The sequence below is a fragment of the Diospyros lotus genome, chromosome 6, assembly GCF_014633365.1.
Source record: "Diospyros lotus cultivar Yz01 chromosome 6, ASM1463336v1, whole genome shotgun sequence".
Taxonomy (NCBI): Eukaryota; Viridiplantae; Streptophyta; class Magnoliopsida; order Ericales; family Ebenaceae; genus Diospyros; species Diospyros lotus.
In genome coordinates this window covers 31630633-31656849 of record NC_068343.1, presented here as the reverse complement: position 1 = coordinate 31656849, position 26217 = coordinate 31630633, and the positions used below count along the sequence as shown (strand labels likewise).

The 26217-nt window shown below is 38.8% G+C and overlaps 1 protein-coding gene across 1 annotated transcript in view; it reads right to left on the bottom strand.

Annotated features, from left to right (window-relative positions):
• The window catches only part of LOC127803317 (uncharacterized), a 72575-nt gene that overhangs the window by 27514 nt on the left and 18844 nt on the right, over nt 1-26217 (bottom strand). Inside the window, exons 5-7 of the mRNA XM_052339443.1 lie at nt 16358-16461; nt 10797-10834; nt 9226-9461 (exon numbers count right to left, since the gene is read on the bottom strand). Coding sequence (XP_052195403.1) covers nt 9226-9461; nt 10797-10834; nt 16358-16461 — 378 coding nt within the window. The remainder of the gene's footprint in view (nt 1-9225; nt 9462-10796; nt 10835-16357; nt 16462-26217) is intronic.

Genomic DNA, 26217 nt, shown 5'->3' with positions numbered 1-26217 from the left:
ACTCTAATCAATCAATACTTCGTATCTAGTTTTATCAACAACCTCAAGGACGAGTTAAAATCGATGGTGAAGATGATGATGCCAACCACAATGAGGCAAGCGACAGAGAAGGCAAGGCTACAAGAACTGACGCTTGAAGCCATTTTCAAAAGAAACAAGACCGTGGTTAGGTCATTTCCTACGAGAGGGTGATGTGAATCGGGTTGCTAAAGCCTCACAAGATCTGTTGAGCATTCATGGAGGCCTAATAACAAGATTACAAGATTTGGGGTTGATAGATTGAATGATTGATTGATTGAAAAGATTTGCAAGATTGCAAGATTTGGGGTTGATTGATTGATTGGTTGATTGATTGACAGGATTTGAGATTGATAGATTGATTGATAAGATTGCAAGATTTAGGGCTGATTGATTGATTGACAAGATTTACAAGATTTGAGGGATGACTGATTGATAAGATCCAGCTCATGAAAAGGAATGGTTGAATATTTGACCACTTCCCTTATTTCCTACTTTGTTTATCTTTCCTATTTTAGATCATTCTTATTCGTTTATTACTAGATTATGCTATTTCCTTCTTGTAATCAATTCCTACTATGCCTAGGATTTGATTTACTTCCTTCTAGTTTAGGATTTGTGTTCAGCTATATAAGCCAATGTAACCCAAGAGGAATTCAGTTTTTGACAATATTATTAGTGAGAGTTTCTCTCTTTGGTTCTTCAATGAACTACCTTGAACTTATCAAGATTTCATCTTGTAGCGTTCATTCTTGACTTATCACTCACAACCCTTTTCATCTATCTTAAGTGTGGCGTCAACCCTACCTTCTTATACCTTTGGTTCTTATCTCTTTATAGATAACGGGTCAAGGTCCTTTGTTTTCTTTATTATGAATCTGTTTTAGAACGATCCTTGGCAAAGGAACCATTATTGAGCGTTGGGTCTCACCTTCCTTCGTGGGGTTCACATTAGAGGGGACTTTAGTGGGGGAACTTCGAAGGCTATGGTGCCCGTAGTCACTCCAGGAGGGCAAAAAGGAGAATCCAATGCGGGGGCAAACAAGAGCACCACCATGGATTAAAGGAGAATGTTGGGTTTATGTTTCAAGTGCGAGGAGAAATATAGCCAAGGGCATCAATGTAGGAGACAATTGTTTGATATGAGAGGAGAAGGAGATGAAGAAGAAGAGTTGGATAAGGAGGAAGAAGAAGATGGGAAGGAGGAGGAACCACAATCAGAAGTGCTAGAGGAAGAACAAGGAACGGAAGGTGGGGAGATTTCCTTCCACACCTTAAAAGGGGGACCTACAAGGAAGATAATTAAAGTCAAGGGCCAAGTGGGGAAGAAGAAGCTCATGGTACTAATAGACAGTGGTAGTACCCATAGCTTCCTCAATGAAGCTGCAACCAAAGAATTGGGATGTAAGTTAACCCATACTAACCCTCTATCAGTGACCGTGGCCAGTGGACACAAAATGTATAGCCACTGCAAGTGTGCAGGTTTCACTTGGGTGATGCAAGGAAACGAATTCAAGGCTGATTTGAGGATCCTAGAGCTGGGGGGCTGTGAGGTTGTGCTTGGTGTGGATTGGATGAGAACAGTTAGCCCATTAACCTTTGACTTTAACAAGCTGGAAGTAACAGTGGAATTGGGCTGCAAATGGTTAACGTTAGTGGGAAGTCTGAAACAAGGGGAGTGCAAAATGATCAAGGGAGACAAGCTACAAAAGTTGCTGGTAAAGAAAAGAGGGCAAATATCCCAGCTCTATTCAATACATGCTATTGAGGGAGGAGAATCAGACCAGCTAAGTACATATTAGAGGAGAGGGAAGAATCCCACGCCACCCATCATGAGGTAATTACTACTTTAGATAGCTTGCATATACTGATGGAAAACTTTAAGGACCTATTCCAAGAACCTAATTCCTTACCTCCCAAAAGGCCATTGGATCACGCTATACCCCTTAACCTCATACCACTCCAGTTAATATTAGAGCCTATCGATACTCACCTACACAAAAGGCAAAGATTGAAAAACAAATCTCTAGCATGCTAGCCACTTCATTCATACAACCTAGCCAAAGTTCATTCGCATCCCCTATTTTATTGGTAAAAAAAAAAAAAGATGGGATTTGAAGATTTTGTATTGACTATCGCCAACTCAACTCACACACCATCAAAAACAAATTTCTCATTCCCCTCATTGATGACTTACTTGATGAATTGGCCAGAGCCAAGGTCTTTTCTAAACTTGATTTGAGGTCCGGATACCATCAAATCCGAATAAAACCCACAAACATCCCAAAAACTGCATTTTGCACTCACCAGAGCCTTTATGAATTTGTTGTTGTGCCCTTTGGGCTGACAAATGCTCCAACCACCTTTCAAACCCTTATGAACCAAATATTTGCTCCTTACCTCCGAAAATTCATCCTAGTTTTCTTTGACGATATTCTCATATACAGCCCAAACCTGGACCAACACCTAAACCATCTTAAAACCGCATTTGAGGTCCTTAAAGCTAACCATTTGTATGTCAAGCTATCCAAATGTATCTTTGCCAAAGATGAGGTGGGCTACTTGGGACACATCATATCAGGAGGAGTCATCAAAACCAATCCCAGCAAGGTCACAACAATGATGGAGTGGCCTAAACCCCGGATAGTGAGAGAATTAAGGGGATTCTTGGGATTAACAGGCTACTATCGCAAGTTCATAAGACACTATGGATTGATCAGCCGGCCCCTGACAGACTTGCTCAAGAAAGAAGGATTTATTAGGAACCCCAAGCAGAAACAGCATTCTTAACTCTAAAGAATGCCCTGACACAAGCCCCTGTGTTCGCCCTGCCAGACTTCAACAAACAATTTGTGGTGGAGATAGACACGTGTGAAAAGGGAATTGGGGCGGTCCTAACGCAAGAAGTAAGGCATATCGCTTACATCAGCCAAGCTTTGGGGCCTAAACACCATGGATGAAGCATATACGACAAAGAGTTGCTAGCCGTGTTGAAGGCTGTGGATAAATGGAGACACTATTTATAGTGCAATCTGTTTATATCAAGATAGATCATGAAAGCCTAAGGTTTTTCTCTATCGAAAAGGTGAAGAGAATGTAGTAGCAGATGCACTGTCCAGGAGGGAAGTCAAGGAAAATGAGGGCCAATGTTACGGGATCACTGTAGTAGTGCCGGAGTAGGTGAAGGAGGTGAAGAAGAGTTATGAAAACACAAATTGGGTGCAATCGCTCTTAACCAAATTGGCAATACAAACGAGGGAGGAAAAGCGCTACTCCCTATCAAATGGTCTCATCAGATTTCAAGGGTGTTTAGTGATAGGAGATGACAAGGAGTTGAAGGAGAAGATTTTGAAGTCCCTGCACTGCTCACCCCTAGGGGGTCACTTAGGTATTCGGGCCACCTACCACAAGATAAGGCAACTGTTCTTTTAACCGAGGCAAAGGAAGGATGTAGTGGAATTTGTACTAGCCTGTGAAACATGTCAACGGTGCAAACACGAGCAAGTGCCATACCATGGCCTATTGCAACCCTTGGAAGTGCCGGAGCAAGCATGGGAAGGTATCTCCAAGGATTTCCTGGAGGGCCTACCCAAGTCTGAAGGGAAGGATGTGATATTAGTAGTTGTTGACAGATTGACAAAATTTGGGCACTTCCTCAGCCTAACACACCCCTTCTCGGCACAAGAAATGGTCAAGGTGTTCCTAGATTCAGTGATTAAGTTGCATGGAGTTCCAAAAACAATTGTGTCCGATAGGGATAAGATCTTCACCAGCAATTTTTGCCAGGAATTATTCAAGAAGTTGGGAGTAGGGTTGCACCTTTCAACCGCTTACCACCCTCAATCCGATGGCCAAATGGAGAGGGTAAATTATGCCTAGAGAACTATTTGAGGTGCATGTGCTTCACCAAACCAAGGAGCTGGAACAGATAGTTACCATTGGCCCAATGGTAGTATAACTCCTATTTCCATAGTGCAATCAAGAGGAGCCCCTTTGAAGCAGTGTTTGGGTTCAAGCCACCCCTCCTACCAACTATAGCAAGTGGATCATCTAACTTGACGACAGTGGAGCACTACTTATAGTAGAGAAAAGAAATGCTCTCTATCCTTAAAAGAGAGCTAACTAATGCCCAAAACGGGATGAAGTAGGGGGTAGATAGAAGGAGTGACAGAGAATTTGAAGTAAGAGACAAGGTGTTTTAAAAGGTGAAGAGATTTATGCAATAGTCCCTCACATCCACACCGATATCCAAGCTCAACCCCAAGTACTTTGGGCCCTATGTCATATAGGCTAAGGTAGGGAAGGCAGCTTACAAACTAAAGCTACCCGAAGGGATACAGGTGCATCCCGTGTTCCATGTTTCTTTACTTAAGAGATCCATCGAACCAAAGGCACCCACGAGCCTACAGCTACCAGAAATCAAAGATGAATTGGAGGAATAACGAGAACCCTTAGTTAAAAATGAACCATGTACATATGGAAAAGATTACAATCCAAAACATTTTTTGACAAGGGCTAAGAGAGGTGTGTTGAAAGGAATTGGCGTTTACTTATTCTATTGAACCACCACCTAGGAGGGAGGTGAATCATAGAATTGAGCTCGACCCAAGAGCAAAGCCACCTACCATGACACCTTACAAGATGGTGCCACCAAAATTAGTAGAGTTATGAAGGCAACTTAAGGGCTTACTTGAGGTACAACATATCTGACCGTTCAAAATGGTTGGGGTGCTGCTCTTTTAGAAGTAGGATGGGTCACTTTGGCTCTTTCGTTGATAGATAACTTGTTTGACAAATTGCGAAAAACAAAGTACTTTTTATAAACAAAACTTCAATTAACCTACCATTAGATACGATTGCTAGGAGATGAGAGCGAGGTCACTTTTGTTACAAGGTGTGGACTATTGAGCTTACAAGTGGTTAGTCATTCTCGTGGAGCTGACCAACACCAACCACTTTTTACACCTTCATGAACAAGACTTTCCTTCCCTACGTAGACCAATTTATGGCGATCTATGTTGATGATATTGTTATCTACAACAACACCCAAAAGGAGCATGAGGGACATCATCAGGTGGGGTTCAAAGTGTTGTGAGACAACAAACTATATGAAAAAGCAGAGAGATGCTCATTTTCCAAGAGGTGCACTTTCTTGGACATGTCATTAGAGGAGGCACCCTCTATGTTGGAATAATCCCGCAGCTATCTAACTCTCAATAACACTCTCACTCACAACGAAAACCTCTCTCAAAATTATTCACCTTGATGACACACACAAGATTAACGAAAAACTCAGAAAATAAGAACACAAATCAAGAAGCAAGAACACCAAGAATTTATCCTGGTTCGGTCTTTTAACAAGAACTACATCCAGACTGCCCAAGGCATTTTATCTTCACTATCTTGAATGAAACTTTAAAGCATTATATGCATCAACACACTCACCAGCCTTATACCCAGAACTGCCGAGAATTTCCCTACCCAAGAAATCAAAGATATACCCTCTTAGTTCTCAAGTAAACCAAGTGCATACTCCTTTTACCCTCTCATCCCAAGACAGAATAAAGCTCTCTCTAAAACCTCACACCCGACATCTATTTATACAACATAGATGTGGTAAAATAGAAAGCTATTTAAAAATTGGTAGTTACAACCAACTAACCGAATTAACAAATCTGCTAACTAACCCTTCTAGAAACAATCCTTCTAGAATAAAACAAGTGATATACAAATGCTAACAGTCTAAGAAACTCTCCCGAAATAACCAAAACAAATCTAATACAAGTGATTACAACACTCTTAAATAAATGAGGGCAACATAAAGGCCATTCAAGACTAGGAGGCCCTCACGAAGGTAACGGAGCTATGCTCATGTAAGAGCACAAGGGACACCTTCGAGTGATCTTCAAAGTGTTGTGAGTTAACAAGTTATCTATGGAAAAGGAGAAATGTCCATTTTCCTACAAAGAGGTCCACTTTCTTGGGCATGTCATTGAAGGCAACCCCCCACCACCCCGCCCAAAAAGAAAAAAAAAAAAAAAAAATCCCCCATCCCACAATAGGATGGATAAGGGCAATAAAAGGCCATCAGAGACTATGCAGCCATGACAAAGGTAGCGGAGCTATGTTGTATGGGCTTGCTAACTTTTATGAACATCTTGGGCTACTTAGCTAAATTAACACTATCAGTGATCTCATGAAGAAGTCAAAGAGATGGGAGTGGTCTAAAGCACGTCAAGCTTCACTTGAAGGGTCGAAAGTTTCCATCAAAGAGGAGCCAACTCCTAACATTACCCAACTAAACCAACCTCTTTGAGGTATGAATTCACGTCTTTGAGTTTGCTATTGGTGGGGTGATGATGCAAGGACACATGTTGCCTATGAGAACCAAAAGCTCAATGAGGTGGAGAGGCACTATGCAATGCAAGAGAAAGAAATGATTGCATTTTTTTGTCTTCGAAAGTCAAGGCACTACTAGCTAGGATCCCACTTCAAAATCATGACAAACAATATAGGTATTAACTAAGAAGAGTGAAGACTTCCTAGGGGTTGTCATGTCAATGTCACAAACATGCTTGACATTCAAGACATGCCAAAGATACGTGTCAGTTAATTTTTTTGAAAAATAACATGGGAGGGGGCATGCATCAACCATGCTCTTCCCTTTATGTACACTTTAAAGATATTAAAAAAAAAGGATCATTTTAATGTTGTGTCATGTCCCGAGTCGTTTGTCCTTGTGCCTTGACGCCATGTTCATTCTTCATTGGATTCTAGCTACTTTTAGACTAAAAAAAAAGTTGATTTTAAATCAAGTATGATGACAAGACTTCCTAGTTGAGTTTGACTATGATCTTAGTGCACGTCGAGTGAGACAAATGTTATCATAGATGCATTAAGCAAGCAGTATTGGCCCCATTAAGCAAGGAGGAAGGAGATCACCCTCAAAACACACTAGATCCCTATTAGCACTAGGGACTCACAGGTTGTGACAATAGGTAAGTTTGGGATTTATTACTCCAAGCTCCAAATACAAAATTTATCCCAAATTTGTGTCCACCTTTTGCTCTTTATGTCAACAACATGCCTAAAACTTTTAGTGGAGAAATTTCATAAGTTTAGGCAAATAAAGGCAACTGAAATGTAGTGGTTCTCAATTTGAAGGCTGTAGTTAACCACATCTTATAATTTGGCAAAATATCTTCTTTCAAGAAATTCCAAATTAAGAACCATTTGTGGCATTGAAGCTCGACTTCTCTAGCTTTTTAAGCATAGAACACAATTTTTGGACTAACAAATTAATCCATTTTAATTGAAAGTAAGTAGACATGACTACCTCCTAGCAAAGTCCACATCTAGATCACCTATTTTAGGGATCTAGCATCTCTCCTTTTCAATACTTTCCATAAAATTATACCTCAAAATTCCATCCTTTAATAGAGAACTTGGCCTAAAAAAACAATAAGGTGCACCAGTTGGAAATGGGAAGGCATACTCCTTTGCTTTGGGACTAGCAATTGGGCCCATTTTAGCCCATTTCAACTTTCAAACTCTCTCCTAATTTTAGCCTCCTCTATTGGCTAAAAGCCCATGGTCTTCCCTTTCTAATTTTGGTTATAATTAGCCTAAAAGAATCCCATATCTCCCTTGAACTCAAAGTCCATTTTTCTTAAGGAAAATTCAAAGTTTCTTAGTGATCCTTAAAACCAATTCATCTACTCATGTTTCTCCACCATTCAGTTCCCAAATATAGCCCAACCTGCTTTTGAAATATTGTATGCCCATATAGGCCTAAGCCACATCTCTCTTTTTTTTTGTTTTTGGATAGCCCAATGTAGACCTTTTAAACATTTTGGTTATATCTAAAGTCCAACATGCATCTTTTAAATACTTTGGGCCCATGCACGACCCAATACACAGTTCCTTACCAATTTGCATCCATATCATCTCCCAAAATTTGACTCATCCGAAGGGAAAATATCTCTTTAAAATTGGTCATAATTGGTCTCTTACAATACCACTCAAAGTAACTTCTATGTACATGATTATTCATAATATTCATGCCATACATCATTAGTATTTACAGCCTCATAGACTGAATGAGGTCATTTTAATTTTTAAGGAGACATAAGGATTTTGTTTGAAAATCAATATGTATTGGGTAAATTTCACAGATCAAGTTTGCCTTTATTGTACCGACCACCCTGTGTTTTTCAAAATGCCACCAACCGCCCTTCAGGTTAGTTACTGTGCATCACATACCCCCTGTTGTTAAGTAACAGGGCTTAATTTTATTAAAAACCCCAAAATGCCCCTGTAGTTAAAAAAAACAAGAACAAAAAAAGGTACTGGTGGTGGATCGTCGACCACTTGGGTAATGAACCTTGAAAAAATCCTCGAAGAACCCAGATTGATTTGAGGGTGGAGAGAGACAGAGAGAGAGATTGAATCTGGGTACAAATATAAAACCAATCAATCAAGGTGTTCTTAAAACCTAGAAATAGAGAGAGAGAGAGAGAGAGATTAAATCAGAAAGACAGAGATAATGAATCTAGGTTTGAAGGACCCAGCTTTCTGTGTTGGGTTCCTCGAACACAAATCTGATCTGCTTCACCTTCGAACCTAAAACACAAAGAAACAGAGAGAGAGAGTTATGGATGCAAGATTGTGATACCATCTCCACCATCGATGCCTGATGCGAAAATCTCTAATGACCACATCATGAAGACCCATTTGGATTGCCGGGGGGGGGGGGGGGGGGGAAGAAACCCCATTTGGATCGCAATGGGGTTTTCTAACCATCGATAAGGAAGAACTCCTTATCAGTGGCGGCAAAGGGGTTTTCGACAGAAAACCCCCTGCCACTGTTACAGCCCCAATCAAAGGAGGTTTCTGCAAGAAAGAGGGAGAAGACAGAGGAAGAGAAAGTTGCCAACTAAAGGCAGTAGCTGGCATGCAAGAGATGAGAGAAAGAAGAGAGAGAAAAGAGAGAAAAATGGTTTAGATAAGGGGGGAAATGGTCAATTTACTCTATTTATTATCAAGAAAGAAGGTGAGCACATTTTTAAAAACATAGGGGTGGTTGGTGTAATTTAGGCAAACCTCAAGGGTGGTGTGTGAAATTTACCATTATATATTCACTAGACATGCAAAAGATATTTCTACCCAATGTTTCTTCTACAATTATCAGAAGGGGAAAGATGGTACCTTAAGCTCATCAGCCTCACCCTCAAGCATGCTTCCATAATTACGATGAATCTGGAATGACTGATCAATCTGCAGAAACAGCTGCCACTTGGTCATGCTTATTGGGCCCACCTCAAGATTCAGTGGGTACTCCTCTACTGTGTCATTTATCGGCATTAACTTATCTCTAAGCAACCAAAACTCATTGAAGAAAATAGTTGGATGGTAATTCCCTGTTTTAGGTTCAATATTCAAGACTGCAAACTTTAAGTCAAGAAAACAATGACTTCAGAAACCCTCCATTTCAACTAAAATGTTCTCTTAGGAAAATATCCAACACAGTAAGATGTGCAAACAAAATGAAAAGCAGTTCTCAAAGAAGCCTCAATAAAATCACATTGGCAATTCTAGAGAGATAATAAAAAAGAAAGAGGAGACTATCCGCCATATTTAAGAAAAAGACAATCATCCCACAAATGAGTCACAATCTAATGCAAAATATTCCAGCCAGAGCACCAATGTGATTTTGCTGCAGGTAAGACTCAATATTGCAAAATGCTGCACTACATTAAACGTTAGATAAAGCACACTCATAAAGGTTCATTAGTTTCTCTACGCATCTCATAAGCATGCTCGAACATCAAGCACACTCATAAAGGTTCATTAGTTTCTCTACGCATCTCATAAGCATGCTCGAACATCCCAAACTAAATAATTTATTCATGGTTTGTAGCCACAATAAACAGATTTAACATAGAGAAATAGGGTGGTACATAAACTACATATTCATGCATGTAGATTCATATATATGGAAAATATAATCACTACCCCCACAAACTTTCTATTCAGGTTGAAAGGAGTCCAAAGAAGTCAAAGGCACAAGTCGTATTGCAAGAGAACACATAAAAGGTAGCGAGGTCAAAAACCATGCAGCAACAAGGATTTAACTTAAATATTGATATTTTCTTGATTATAAGAATTCATATCAGTCCTGGAAAAAAAAAAAATTCAGTTTTACTTCAATGGTTTTTCAAGTACAGTTGAAGATTATTGAAGTAGATACTACAGCCTTGTCATATCTGCAAGTCCTATTACCATTGCAGCAACCGTAGGTCTCCCCATAAGTTCTAGACATCCTCTGAAAGAATCAGATGGTAAGTAATGCAACAAACATACCGTTGATTAGACTCCTTTTTGTATAAGGTATTCTTTTATTTTATGACTCCATCAAAGATCTAATAGTATAGTCAACTCTCTGGATAGATGGTGGAGGTTCAACTCAAGCTACCCAATGAATGAATTTTAAGAATCTAGAATATAAAAAAGCACTGACAAGTGGCAAAATGAAGATTTTAACTGAGAAGTTTTGAGCCTTCACCAATCCAACTCAGTTATAATTGTCTTCTTTGCAATTAATTTGCTGATGGCTCTACAAAAATTACAAAAGATTTAACTGAATCAACAATTTATACACTTGAGAATTTCAAGTTTTCTACAAAGAGGCTCCACACATTATGAATATCCAGTAAATCTAATTAGCAAACTTGAGAATGTAATATGTAGACAGAAAGTAATCAGAAATTGGAGGATACAAGGCACTATATTTGGTGGAACAGCATTCTTGGGATACCTGCAGATCATTCCCAACAACAGTGAGTTAATAAAAATACATCCCATAGAAATAGTGACATGATGAGCTAAGATTAATTTAAAACCATATAAAAACATCATTGCCATTGGTTAATTGCCAGAATAGAAGCTAAAATCAGATAATAAGTCGAAAAGTAACTAACAATCAGAGAGGGCGATGTAGGTCAAAAGCATAGCAAATGACTACAATTAGAAGTATTCCTTGATTCATGAAGAAAAGCTAACTTACAAGGATGAGAGTCAGTCAAATTGCCATGATACAAGTAACAGTAGCAATACTTATCTACATTTAAGACCAATTCAAAAATAACCTGTGACTTAAGAAAAAAGAAACATGATACTTTTCTTTTCTGATTGGATGGAAATAAACAAAGAAATACTAAGTTGTTCCATATCAATCAGGAACTCTGGTTCTTCCCAGAATTCATACTCCTTTATAATGCATAATAAGGTAGGGGAAAAAGATCCTATGTACACAAAAAAAAAAAAAAATACACCTTGTCAAGCATTAGAAATGAAAATCATGATAAATTAACTAAATCATAGCAATTGATAATACAAAATACTGAATCTGCTGCCATCTTTAAATAGTTGCATGCGTTTGGACTAGTCATGGACTGGTTAAGTCAATTGATAGATTGTTAACTTCATCTTTTATACTATTATTTTGTAATCTCAACACACCCCCTGACATTTGGCTAAACTTCACTGCATAGTTGGTCCAATTTTTTAGTGACATAAATTTGTTGAGGGGAATGGCTTGCTTGACATTTTGACCTATAAAGCCAACATGGCAGCTAGATGGTTACAACAAAAAATGTAAATAAAAAATAAAAGCAGACACTTGAACTTCAAAAACCTGCTGAAGCAGAACCAATAACAAGAACACACGAACAAACTCATCTGAACTCAAATCAATTCCCAAAATCAATATCAATAATCAAAGTCTGCTTAATTATACATCTCAAAGGGATTTATATAGACTACAAATCCTACCTAATTAGTAAACATATCAAAGATCAAAATCATAATCTAATTAGAATGAAAATACAATCTTTATAAAAAAATGAAAACATAATTGTCAAAGGCACAAGGTAAACTGGAGGTGCAAAATTGTACATAGGGCCTCCTACATGCAAAGTAAACCGCAAACCTCATGCACGTGGCACACACTATAAAGAACGGACACGGTGAAGAGGTCGCCATGCCGGTGTCGCGGGCATGTCGGACACGGCAGCACATTGACACACCCGCAATACATGTCAGGCACTCCCACGTGGAGTGTCTAACACTGATTTCATCATTCTCAAGGGGACACACCCGGGGCCGGGGGGGGGACCACATGTGTCCCCTTACAGACACAACAAAGACGAACAGACACCAGTTGTTCAACTTGTCTGACTCCGATTTATTGCCACCACACAACTGTTGGACTGACTTCTTCATCTGAATCTTCAATCTCCTTATTGAAGCTTCATTTAAGTTGTATTTAACATCATTCACCCACCAGTTGTCTTGTTGGAACTGGAAGTCTCAAACGTGAAAGAGAAAGGCAAGCCCATGCTTTGTTTCCATTGAGTCGTCAGCAGACTGGTGGTGTGAACTGTGAATCTGTGATCTCCTAAAGACTCTGACAACGTCAGCAATAGCCAGTGAGGGCTGCCAGACTGGGTGCATCTTCCGATTGCTGCTTGCGTTGTGCCTATCATGCCGGTTCGATTTACGGTGAGCCCGCCTCTAGTCAGACTAGTTGTCCTCCTTTCTTTGCTTTATCTGCCAATTGCTGCTTGTGTTGTGCCTATCATGTTGACTTGGTTTCTGGTGAGCCAACCTCTAGTCGGACCAATCTTCCTCTTTTCTTTGCTTTATCTGCCAATTTCTGCTTGTTTTGCTTTACTGTATATATCAATTTGTGTATATATTTAATATTATTTTATATTTATAATACATATAAAATAATATATGTAAAATGTAATATAAAACAATACATGATTTACTATATGTATATGCTTTATTATATTTAATGAACATTTTTTGTTACATTATTTTATATTAAAACTTAGATTGATTAGTATAATATTATATATTACTTGATTAATATATTTTTGTATTTTATTTTTATTAGATTGCTTGGACTCAGAGATGGATTCTTCTTCTAATTTTAATGTTGATGCTACTAAATATTCATTCAGAGGAAAACTTGGAAAAGCCTTTGTGGAGATATGTTATGCAAATTAATAGTTTTCAAAAAGGAGAGGGAATATTTAACGGCAATGTAACTTTTGCAATGAAAAAAAGTCTAGCTCATAACAAGGGTTAGAACTCACTAGCTAAAAATATCATGAGAAGGTGTTACACCTTGTAAGAAAATTCTAATTGAAGTACAAAAGTTAGATGATGAAGCTAAAAAAAAGCAAAGAATGAGCAGAAAAAAATTCCCTTGCATCCTCATAGCAGTTGATCAAAAGACTATAGGATGAGGACCATTAGGGGGTTATATATAAGAAAGTGTTAGATCAAAAAAAGAGAACACTTGTGAGTGCAAGTGGTGGTAGAAGTAGTTCTCTTTCCAAAGCTTGTAACATGCAAGCTCATAATGAATTGCATGCTCACATTGCTAAAATGTTTTATTCAGCTGGTTTATCATTTCATCTTGCAACCCATATGTCATGACCCAAGGAACAATAAAAGAGCATCATGGTAATACGGTTGCAATAGTTTGTCACGAGACTAGGGAGACGTATAATTTTGTGGGCAAGTTTTGTATTGGCTTGGATATTACTTGTATTGTCCTAGTATTTCATTCTCTTGTTCGTATTTCCTTTCCAGCTGGTTAGTTTGTTATGGCCGAATCTGCCAGGTGTCCATGTGCTAGAATAGGACAAATCAGTTAGTTAGAGTGGGTATGATATGCATTGGCAGCACCCATGGTTCAAGTTATATAAGCTTGATCCTTCTTCTGTAAAAGGCATGCTGAAAATGAATTGAATACGCTCTCTCTCTCTCTCTCTCTCTCTCTCTCTCTCTCTTGGTGATCTCCTCCCTTATCTTCTTGCTGATTTCTCCCTCTCAACTGATCTCTTCCCCAAATTCTTCTCTTATCATTCTCGATCTTCCTTTCATACCCTAGCTCATCTCCAAGGTTCACGACACCAGATTATGTGAGTTCTTATCCCTATGCATTTGCTAATGCAATTCCTGGTTATTTGTCTCCTAGATATAATTTGTTGAGAAAAAGTTTGCTCTAACAAGAAAAGGCAGCGCATGTTGAAAGATTGTTAGAGCCCATCAAAGGAACCTAGAAGGTAATGGGGGCTAGTTTTGTGAGTGATGGTTGAAGTGACTCACAAAGGAGACCATCAATTAATTTTATGGCAGTTTCAGATCCACCCATGTTTCTGAAAGCTATTGACCATTCAAGGGAAGTTAAAGAGAAGAAATTTATTGTTGATCTGATGCAAGAGGTGATCAATGAGATTGGGGCTGATAATGTGATGTAATTACTGACAATACCAGAAATTGTAAAGGTGTTGGGCAAATCATTGAAGGATTATTTCCAAATATTGTTTAGACTCCTTGTGCGGTTCATAAGTTAAATTTGGTATTGAAAAATATTTGTGCAGCCAGGAATCATGAAAATAATCAAGTTACCTATGATGCATGTAGTTGGGTTATAGAAATTCTTGATGATGTTTGCCAAATTAAAATTTCATCATGAATCATTCTATGAGATTGGCAATTTGTAATGTGTTTGTTCCTTTGATGTTGTTATCTATTGCATATAAATGGTTTGCAACAACTATAGTCATGTTAAAGAGGCTCAAGCTTATCATGCGTATTTGGGGTTTTGATTTTAGCATCTTATTCTGAGTTTAGTTCAGGTTTTCTTGGGGATTGTTGTTTTGTTTAGGGTTGTTTATATCACTGCTTCTAATGGCCTAGAATTTATTCATTAATATAATATAATCAAAGCTTCTTTTAAAAAAAGAAGTTATTCTTGAAAGAAAATTACTTAGGATATCTCAAATAATTATTCAAAAAGAATGGATATTATTGAGGATGTTATTCAAGGAACCAAGGTAGGATAATTGAAGTTGGAGGTGCTTCCAACATTTTATATGATCATAAAATCACTTTGAAGCTAAAAAAGGGAGTTTCAACAAACGGCCTATAAGATCCATTTTCTTCTATGGCTCAAAATGTTGACAATTAACTACTAATAGGTGCAAAATATAAGAATAACTACAATGAGAAAGTTGTGGTGAATGTGCAACTACAACATGTGTAAGATGTGATTATTATGATGGTTTAAGCATGTGAGAAGATAATTAACAGGTGCTCTTATAAAGTGAGTGAATGGAATAGAAGAAATTCTTAGCGAAAAGAAAAGTAGAAGACGACTAAAGAACACATGGTGGGAAACCCTAGGCATAACATGAAATGTAATGGCATTACAAAAGATAAGATTGTCAATACAAATAATTGAAAAGCTAGAATTCATGTAGCCGACTATCACACCTAGTCGGATTAAGGTTGGTTGTGGCGGTGGGTAGCCAACTAGAAAATAGCACTTGTACTACCTCACAAAACTATTGCCTTTAAATAAGCATTACACTCTCGTAAACCTCCTTGGCTGAATGCCCATACATCAATTACTAATTTCCTCTGCATGCTATGTTAATAAACAATGCATCAGATTTCTCCATTCTTAGCTGGAGTACCAAGTTCAAAGAAAGATGATGTGGGTGGCGGTTTTCTTTTTTTTTTTTTTTTGGGGGGCGGGAGGGGGGGGGGGGGGGGGTTGGAAGAGAGAACAATACTTCTGCCTATGTATACTTCCATCTATCATATTTTCTCTCCTATGCTTTTCCTTAGTCTCTTCAAGTGATTCTCATTTCTTCCTCAATTTCCCATTGACATTCTGTTCCACTTCCCACCTCCTGTCAAGACCCCAAGGATATAATAGTAATTATGTATTATATGTATTAGTTAGTTGTACTTTGCTATTTCAGTTATTGTACCTTTTAGTTGTATTGCAACTGAAAGGATAGAATAGCCTATAAATAGATTAGATTAGGTAGAGAATGTTCATGTTGAATGATAATTAAATTCAGTTTTCTCTCTCAACTTCTCTTATCTCTCTCATTCCCCTCTGATTCTCTCTCTTTCTCTGTTATGTCTGCATTTCCCCCTCAATCCCACCCGCTAACTCCCTCTTTATGTTCTAATTCTCCCTCCAATCCTCTTTGTTCTTGATTCTAACTCCCTTGAATTCCTCCAATTTCCCATCCAAACGCTAGGTAAACCCTAGGAACATGACACCTCCATCTCAAAATGCAACCCATTATGGTGCTTTAAAGACCATCTGGCATCATTAAGTTATAAAATATTGCAACACATTTCAAATTGTCCCCAGCAGAAGCAAATAAGAGTAATATGTAAAGAGAATACACTGTTTAGAAACTTCTATTGGTAATCATGAGGACATTAAAAGCAAATGTACCTTGTGAAATCATCAACCAAGTTGACAGTAATGTTCGGTTTCCAATATGACACCCATTCTATAGGACTACCATCATTGGAATCATCCTTAGCTTGATCGACCACCTGAATCAATCAAAACAACTCTTCAATCCAATCAAAACTCTTTACAAGAACTCTACTAAAAAGTGAAACAGCGAAGGAAAAACAATTTCCAGAAAATAAGCATGCATCTGTTTTAGATCAATTACAAATCACTTGCATAATTTATATAAAATCCAAAGGTACAAAAGGAATGAATCCTCTATTAATCATCATCATAAATGAAGGCTTGTAAGTTATCATACAGTGTTCTAAAAGGCGCTAAACGCTAGTCGGGCACCAGACCGGGCCCAGCGCCTAGGGCGCCTAGGCGGAGCCAGGGAAAACAGCTGTTTTCAGCACATAAATCTGCATTATTTTGTAACATTTGTTGTTTCCTTACATTATTTTGTGCTTTCATCTAATAGTAAATCACACACAAATTAAATTATTATATTAATAATAATTTAACCCATGAAATATACTTTTCTTGACTTTTTTTTCTCAAATTTCTCCCAAATTTCCAGCTGTTGCCCATTCAAGATGTGCTTTTTGACCACTACTTTGGTGGTTGGTCTCTCTCCCCTCTCCCCCCTCCCCCCTCCTATATTTTTCTCGTCTCCCATACGAGTTCCATACTTCCATTCCATCTACTTCACAAATTTTCTCCCCTAAATTTCTCCAACAGATTCATTCTTCTCTGCTCCCTCTGTTCAATGACTACTCCTACAAGAGGCAAAGAGCCCGCCTCCTCCTCTTCCGCTTCTTGGAGCAACAACAGTTATGGTGTGTTCTTGAGCTTCAAAGGCAAGGACACTTCATCCACCATCTCTACAAGGCTCTTACAAATCGCAGTGACCAGGCCACGCGCAACCCAGCTAGGTAGGCACCTTCGTCCACCATCTCTACACGGCTACTACAAATCGCAGCGGGCAGGCCACACGTGACCCAGGTAGGTAGGCAGCCCATGCCGCGCCCGACCCAAGCGGCTAGGCATCGCTTGGGCACCGATCAGGCCAAATTAATCAGCCCGGCGCCTACGGTGCCGGTTGGGGCTTAATCACGGCAGCCAAAAGCCGCCTAGAGCCTGGGCAGTGCCTAGGCCACATTTTAGAACACTGTTATCATACAAAGATTTGTATGACACCAGAGAATTGCAAATATAGTAAGCGACTTGGTAGATATAATTACATTTCAATTTCCAAGTATCCAATCCTGCTTGAGCACATTCAGTTGGCTCTAATGAATCTTCTAAACATCCAGAGATGATATTATCCAATTATTAATGAGATTATCGACCTTTGTTGTATTTTGATTATAAACCTTTTGACAAGCAGCACATAATACCACCGATTAAAGTTCTAAAAAGGAGAAGATATGTTCTACAATTTTAGAAAAGTCAGCCCAAGGCCAACTACAATTGAATTTATGTGACTCCATGCAGAGCATTAGATTGGTCAAGGTTTTGAAGGATAAAATATATCCTAAGGCATCTAGAAGAAAATGATGTAAAACAGGTTTTCTTCCAATAACTCGCGAAAATTTTCCAAGGAGATAGAAATATCAATTTTTTCACAAGATGGCCAGTGCCCATAGAAGGACCATATGAGTTGGTTGATTGTGGAGGGGAAAGTGGTGTTTAGGGTGTACATGATTTCCAATGGTATTGCTTAGTTTTATTGAAAGCTTGGGTTTGAGGACCGAAGATTTTTGAAGGTGAGATTCTAGGAGTTCTTGATAGCTTTGATGGTGATATGGCCCTTAGTCTTGAAGTTTTATCATATGCAGTTTTCCAACATTGTTGGACCCAGGTGCAAGGAGATGCTATTCTTAGTAGCTACAATGCATAATTTCTTCCAGAACACAAAGCATGACAAAAGCTTGAACACCTTATTCATTGCACTCATCCCAAGGAAGGGAATTGAATGCTTAATCCCTAAACCTATAAACCTGTGTGAAATCTATTTAACATTCTGGCTGGAGTCTTGAAGGAGAAAAGTGAAAACATGTTTCATAGCTCTAGAATGCCTGTGGGGTTTCAAATCCTAGATGCAATGCCAATGGCAAATGCATATGTGGATTCTCACTTCAATAGCAATTCCCCAAGTACTCTCTTTAAGCTTGATGTAGAAAAGGCATCAAACCATATTTCTGAAGAGGATGGGCTTTGTCTCTAAATGAAAGAATTGGATCAAGTATTTGAATTCAAATTAGATTCAAAGTGCTAGGCAATGGTGTTTTCGTAGTTTTCTTGACAACTCGAGAGATCATAGGCATAAGGTAGTGGATATGAAGAGAATAGGAAACAAAATTATTGTAGCTAAAGTTGTTCTAGGAGAAGAGACTACAAATATTGTTAGTACATATGTACTAGAAGTTGCATTAGCAGAGAAGATAAAGACAAAAGTTTGGGAAGATTTACAGTAGTTGGTACAAGAATACATGGAGAAAAGAAGAACACTATATGAGGTGACTTAAATGGTCATGTGGGTAGAGAAAGGACTAGGTCTGGAGGTGTACATGGAGGTTATGGGTTTGGAGAAGGAAATAATAAGGGTAAAGATATTTTGGATTTTGTCACAGCATATGAGCTCATCATAGCAAACACTAGCTTAAGGAACAAACGAACACTTGATCACATATAAAAATGGCTTATCAACTACCCAAATAGATTACATTCTTATTAGAAAAGAGGACCACTTACTTGTAAGGATTATTTAGTTATACCAAAAGACCTAACCACTCAACATAGGCTTATGGTCATTGACATCCATATTAAAAGATAGAGGAGAGAAAGATGGCACAACAAGGAAGCCCAAGAATTAGACAGTGGGATCTAAAATGTGGAAAAAAATGTGGAAAACAAATACATTCCAGGAATAAGTGTGGCAAAAGAGATTAGATTGTAGAATGAGAAGTCAAACAATGAAATGGTTACTATTGTCAGAAATAAGGCAATGATAGTTCTAAGAGAGTCAAAGGAAAAAAGGCCCAAATCAGAGAGTCTTAGAGATAGATAGAATAGGTACAAGAAAAATCAAAAGTAAAAGAGCATGTTACAAGAGACATACTGTTAGAATTATTAGTATAATTGTAATTATTATATGTGTGCGTTTTAATTGTAATTAGATTAAGCCCATAAGTTAAGCTCATAGGTGTTTAAGGCTCGTTATGCTTATTATAAATAACAAACTAAGAAAGACTAATCTCTTAAGTTTTTTTCTCTCATAATTATTTTCACATGATATCAGAGCTATCGGTGAGAAAAACCGTAGCTGTCACTGTGTATCTTTTTCCAGCGACCGTCAAACCCTAGTCGTCATCGTCACCGTCACTGCCCATACCAAAACCCCACTGTCCGACCACCACTTGCGAACACCACCACAACCCTAGGGTTCGTCGCCACTAGATCGGCCGACCGCCAAAGACTCGTCGCGGCCACTTGCTACCTCCACCTCCACGCGTCGGCGCATGATAGCGCATCCACCGGTCAATCCTCCCCAGCTTCTCCAGATCTGATCTCCGACAACCCCTCAAACTATTTCAAGTGTCAAAGTCCTCACCACGTTTGATCTTAGTGACGCGATTTCTACCGATGCTACTGTAATACCCCAAGAGCCCATATAGGGTAGTATATATCGATGATAAGTAAAGAAAGAAACAACACCAGCTGAATATCTTTTGCTCTGAATGTATGCAAAGAACTCCCGGGTTAAGCATGCTTAAGCTGGGAAAGCTCAACGATGGGTGACCCTTGGGAAGTTCACGTAGGCCCATCAGGATAAGTTGTTCCGGTCCTTCATATTACTCGATGTGTGATGTTACAGGTGGTATCAGAGCAACCCAGGCCGTGTGTTGGAACTGTGTACTAGGGTACTGGACTGGGGACCGTGTACTAGCCCGAGGCTGGGGGTACTGGGATCGGGGACACTGGACGAGGGAGAGCTAGAACCAGTTGTAAGGTCGTATGACGAGGACGTCATGTACTCAAGGGGGGGGGAGAATGTAATACCCCAACAGCCCAGAGAAGGGTAGCATATATCAAGGATAAGGAATGAAGAAAACAATACCAGCTGGATACCTTTTGGGCTGAATGTAGGCAAAGAACTCCCGAGTTAAGTGTGCTTGAGCTGGAAAAGCTCAAAGATGGGTGATCCCTGAGAAGTTCACGTAGGCCCATAGGATAAATTGTTCTGATCCCTCCTATCGCTCAATACGGGATGTTACAGCTACTCCCGCTCTGGCATCTATTACCTCTACTACCTCTCAATCCTTAATTGTCTCCAATCTTGGGACAGCCAATATTACCATTGTCAAGTTGATAGAGTCGACCAATAATCTCTCATGGGCAGCCTCTGTCAAAATGTGGTTTAAAGGGCAAGACCAAGCGGATCATCTTACCATAAAGGCTGAAGTGTGTCAGAAGCTAATCGAGCTAGATGAGAACAAGTTGATGCCCAGTTATGTAGCCTCATATGGCAGTCTATTGACCCGTCCATCATGCAGCTCTTTCGCCCCTTTGAAACTTGTGTTGATGTATGGAATGAAGCTGAAGAGTGTTATATAAACAAAATCCAACGTTTATACACTGTGGTCTCTAATATCAAGAATCTCAAGCAGGAGTCGTCCATGGAATCTTATCTGGGGCAGGTTCGGGCTCTCATGCAAGAATTTGATGCTCTTCTTCCTCTTGCTACGACCCGCACCAAACAGATTGTTCAACGAGAGAAGTTTTTTTTATGGTTATTGCTCTCTCCGTCCTGAAACCAGAGTTTGACGCCATCAGGCATCAAATCTTGACCAACTCTGCTAGCCCTACCATGCTGGACTCTTTTAAAAGGTTGTTGAATATGACAGGTGCACATGGTATGTTCTCTTCTTCTCATGTTGTTCCTCCAGCCGAATCTTCAGCTCTTGTGTCTCAAGCTTCCACCGCAGGAGGAAATAGAGGACGCAATAATAATCGCTCACGTCCACAGTGTACATTTTGTAAGAAATTAGGTCGTCTTGATGACAAATGCTAGAAGAAACATGGTGGTCAGCTGCTCCACCTGCATCATCTACTAATGTAGCTCATGTATTTCAAAGCGATCCTAGTCCTACTCAATCTCCACCAAGTTCGCAATTGGTACCTATGTCTACAGCTGAGTATGATGCCTTCTTGAAGTTTCAGACCACCCAATAGTCTCATCATGGTAATCCCGTTGCTTGTGTTGCTCAAGGCTCATCTGTTGGTCCTTTGATTATAGATTCTGGCGCCACTGACCATATGTGTAGTAATGAACTTCTTTTCTCCTCACTTACCTATTCTGATACCTTGCATACTGTCACCCTGACTAATGGTATCAAAACTACAGTTAAAGGGATCGACCAAATCACACCCACCTCGTCTTTCTCATTAAATTTTGTTTTATATGTTCCTGATAGTCCTTTTAATTTGATTTCAATTAGCCAACTCACCAAAACCCTTAATTGTTCTATTATCTTTACTCCTACCTCTGTTTGTGTTCAGGACCAGGGCACAGGGCAGACAATTAACGTTGGGCGTGAGTCACAGGGTCACTATTATCTTGTTGTGCCTAGTTTGCCAGTAGCTTGCACCAGTACCGCTTCCCCATATCTTTTCCACTATCGTCTTAGTCATCCCAAACTCTCTAAATTGAAGAAATTAGTTCCCAGTTTGTCGTCATTGTCCATGTTTAATCGTGAGTCGTGTCAGTGTGGTAAACATGCTCATAATTCTTTTTCTCATCGCATCAATAATAGGGCTAAGACTCCCTTTTCCCTTGTGCATTATGATGTATGGGGGCTCAGTCGCATCAATTCTACTTTTGGTCTTCATATTTCATTACTTTCAATGATGACTTTTCTCGTTTGCACTTGGTTGTTTCTTGTAAAGAGATTGTCCGAGTTGTTTTCTATCTTTTAGACATTTACTGCTGAAATAAAAACACAATTTAAAGTTTTTATATGTGCCTTACGTAGTGATAATGCCCCTGAGTATTTTTCTTCTCAATTTACTACATTTATGACTGCTAATGGCATCCTGCATCAATCCTCTTGTCTTTACACATCCTAACAAAATGGTGTTGTTGAGCATAAGAATCGCCATCTTATTGAGACTACATGGACACTTCTTTTACATGCCAATCTTCCCACCAATTTTTTGGGAGATATTGTTCTAACTGCATGTTATCTAATCAATCACATGCCATCTTCAATGTTACAAAACCAAATTCCTCATTCCCTTTTGTTCCCTACACAGCCGCTTTATAGTGTTCCTCTTCGTGTTTTTGGATGTATCTGTTTTGTGCATTTTTTTTCACCTAGACAGGATAAGCTTGTTGCAAAATCTCTCAAGTGTATCTTCCTCAGCTATTCCCAGTTGTAGAAAGACTATAAGTGTTACTCTTCAGAGTTGAACTACTATCTTTTGTCTGTTGATGTCACATTCCTTGAATAACAATCTTTCTTTTCGGTTACTCAACCTGATTCACAAAATCTTCATCAAGTTTTGCCTATTCCTTTTTCTTTTCTTCCGCTGTTCTCGTTGGGTCCGTCTGTCTCCTCTGTGGCGCCTACCCTACCATTTTTCGGTCCACCTTCCACGGCTCCTCCACTTCTTACATATCACCATCGTTCCCATCCTGCTACCGACACCAGCATTCTTCTAGCCCAGGATTCTCCTGACTCGCTCTCTCCGTCTGTGGTCCCTCCTGCCCCAGATCCTGAGCCCAACAATCTCCCTATTACTCTTCGCAAAGGTACACAGTCTACTCATAATCCCCATCCTATTTATAACTTTTTATGCTATGACCATTTGTCTCCTTCTTATAGTGTCTTTGTTTCGAGTCTTTCCTCTGTTTCTATTCCTAAAACCACAAGTGAAGTTTTGTCCCATCTTGGTTGGCGCCAAGCTACATTAGATGAGATTGACGCCTTACATTCGAATGGTACTTAGGATTTGGTGCTTTTACCACCAGGAAGGACCCTCGTTGGTTGCTAGTGGGTATTCACTCCCAAAGTGAGTCCTGATGGATAGGTGGAACATCATAAGGCCCGCTTGGTTGGCAAAGGCTTTACACAAATCTATAGACTGGATTAGAGTGATACCTTATCTCTTGTTGCGAAAATGGCCTCTGTTCGCCTCTATCTCTCTCTAGCTACCACACGTCATTGGCCACTCTATCAGCTCGATATTAAAAATGTCTTGCTTCATGGTGATTTGCAAAAAGAGGTATATATGGAACAACCACCTGGTTTTGTTGCTCAAGGAGAGTCCAATGTAGTTTGCAAACTCAAGAAGTCTTTCTATGGTCTAAAACAATCTCCACGGGCGTGGTTTAGCAGGTTCAGCACTGTGGTTCAAGCCTTTGGTCTCACTCGAAGTGAAGCTAATCATTCGATTTTCTATCACCATTCTTTTTCCTTATGTATCTACCTTGTTGTTTATGTAAATGACATTGTTATCACAGGGAGTGATTAGGTTGGAATACAGAAGCTTAAGGAACATCTACATCAGCACTTTCAGACCAAAGACCTAGGCCAACCTCAGTATTTTTTAGGTATTGAAGTTACTCAATCAAGAGATAGTATCTCAATTTCTCCGAAGAAATATGCCATTGACATCTCAGAAGAAACTGGTATGGTGAACTACAAACTAGTTAACACCCCAATGGATCTGAATGTCCTTGCCGGAACAGGGGACCTTTATTAGATCTTGGAAGGTATAGGAGATTGGTAGGCAAGTTATACTATCTCACAATCACTCGTCCCGACATTGCTTTTGTTGCGAGTGTAGTTAGTCAATTCCTCAGTTCTCCATGTGATTCTTACTAGGATGCTGTTATCCAGATTCTAAGATATACCAAAAGAGCGTTAGGTAAAGGGCTACTCTATGAGGATAAGGGACACACAAATATTTGTTGTTATGTAGATGTAGATTGGACAGGATCTCCCTCTGATCGTTGGTCAACCTCTGGGTATTGTGTTCTTGTGGGAGGAAATTTGATTTCTTGAAAAGTAAGAAACAAAATGTAATAGCTAGATCTAGTGCAGAGACAGAATATCGGGCTATGGCTAATACAATTTATGAGCTCGTCTAACTTAAACAACTCCTGTAGAAACTCAAGTTTTGTGAAGTGTCTCCTATGAAGCTTGTTTGTAATAATCAGGCTGCCTTACAAATTGTTTCCAATCCAGTGTTCCATGAGCGGACTAAACATATTGAAACTAGGGGAGAGAGTGATTCAACAAAGATTAAGAAGAGAAACCAAGGCATTTAAAAACCAATTTAATAAGTCGACATGGAAGATATATACTTGCTAAGGCACCTAATGGAAATATATAGAATAAACAAATGGAATTACATAATATATTTATAGATTTAGAATAGAGTATGTTATTAAAAGTCTTAGGTAAGAAAGAGGTCAAAATTGCTTATATACATGTTATTAGAGACGTGTATCATCAAGCAGAAACATGAAAATGTAAAATACTTGCAAATGACATTGTTACAATGGATGAGACAAACAAAAAATGTGTAAATACCATGCTTGAGATATAAAGGAACAATTTAGCATCTAGTGCCCGTTGGCTATCTGGATTAAAATAAAATAGTGATGGGACAAAATAATATTATCCCATGTTTGGTAAATGAGGTATTACATGATGTTATAACTATACCATGTTTTATGTGTGAAAATGTAAACAAAGTATTACTTCGTATAAAATGAAAAATGACTAAATTCCCATCTTATATATAATTATATTTTGGTATGTAAATAACTACATACTCATATAATTATATACTCATTTGTAAATAATACTAGAGGGGCCACGCATTTAGTTTATCCCACAGCAATGGGACAATTTTATCTAGGGATTATACGTAACATTTTGCACCAAGCAATGTAATACAAATTTCGATAGTATTACCGTGTCTTAAAACCTCTAACAAATATGTTGTAGATGTTTTAACTTAAGATGACTGAAAACCAAATAAATGGAATGTAAGTTTAGCAAAAATATAAGCATGGATGATGATATGGTAAAGCTTGAAGTTCAAGTCATCCCAAGAAAAAATCAATTCAAATACCTTGGATCAATCATCCAAAAAGATGGGACCCAAAGAATTAAAGGAGGATGGTTGAAACCAAAAATGCATTTGGGGTCACAGGCGAGCTAAAACCAAAAATAGTTAAAACCAGAAGTATCAATTAACAAGATATATAACTTGGTTAGTATTGATTTAATATCATACCAAACTCAATATTCAAAACGTACCACAACCAAAATAGTGTACCAGCTAAGCCTACCCTTACGTATCTCGTACATTACTAAGTTATATACCCCGTCCTCCAACCCCTAGCGAACCACAACCTTGGCAACTATGCTCCCACTCTAACCCTCTCTCATCTTTACTGTCTCCTCTTTATCATGCTTTGACCTCCAAAACCCATAGCTCTATACTCCTTTTGGATTTTCTCATTTGCTTCTAGGAGATGCATTAGTTGGTTGACTTGCCTTTCCAATTTGGGGGTTCTCGATCTTAAGGGTGGATACATTTTAGAGTTAAGTTGGTGAGTGGTATTTGAACACATCTTAAATCTACTTTTAGTTGATTGCTTTTGTTGTTTTAGTTATTTCATAATTTAGGCTTGAAGTGTTTAAGGGTCTATGGGGTTCTAGATTTGGGTACACAAGCTAAACGAGTATTGATCCCTCTCTATTCCATCTCTTCTTAATAATAATTGGTTGCCTTAAATTATCCCTTGTGACATTTACCTTATCGAAACCTAG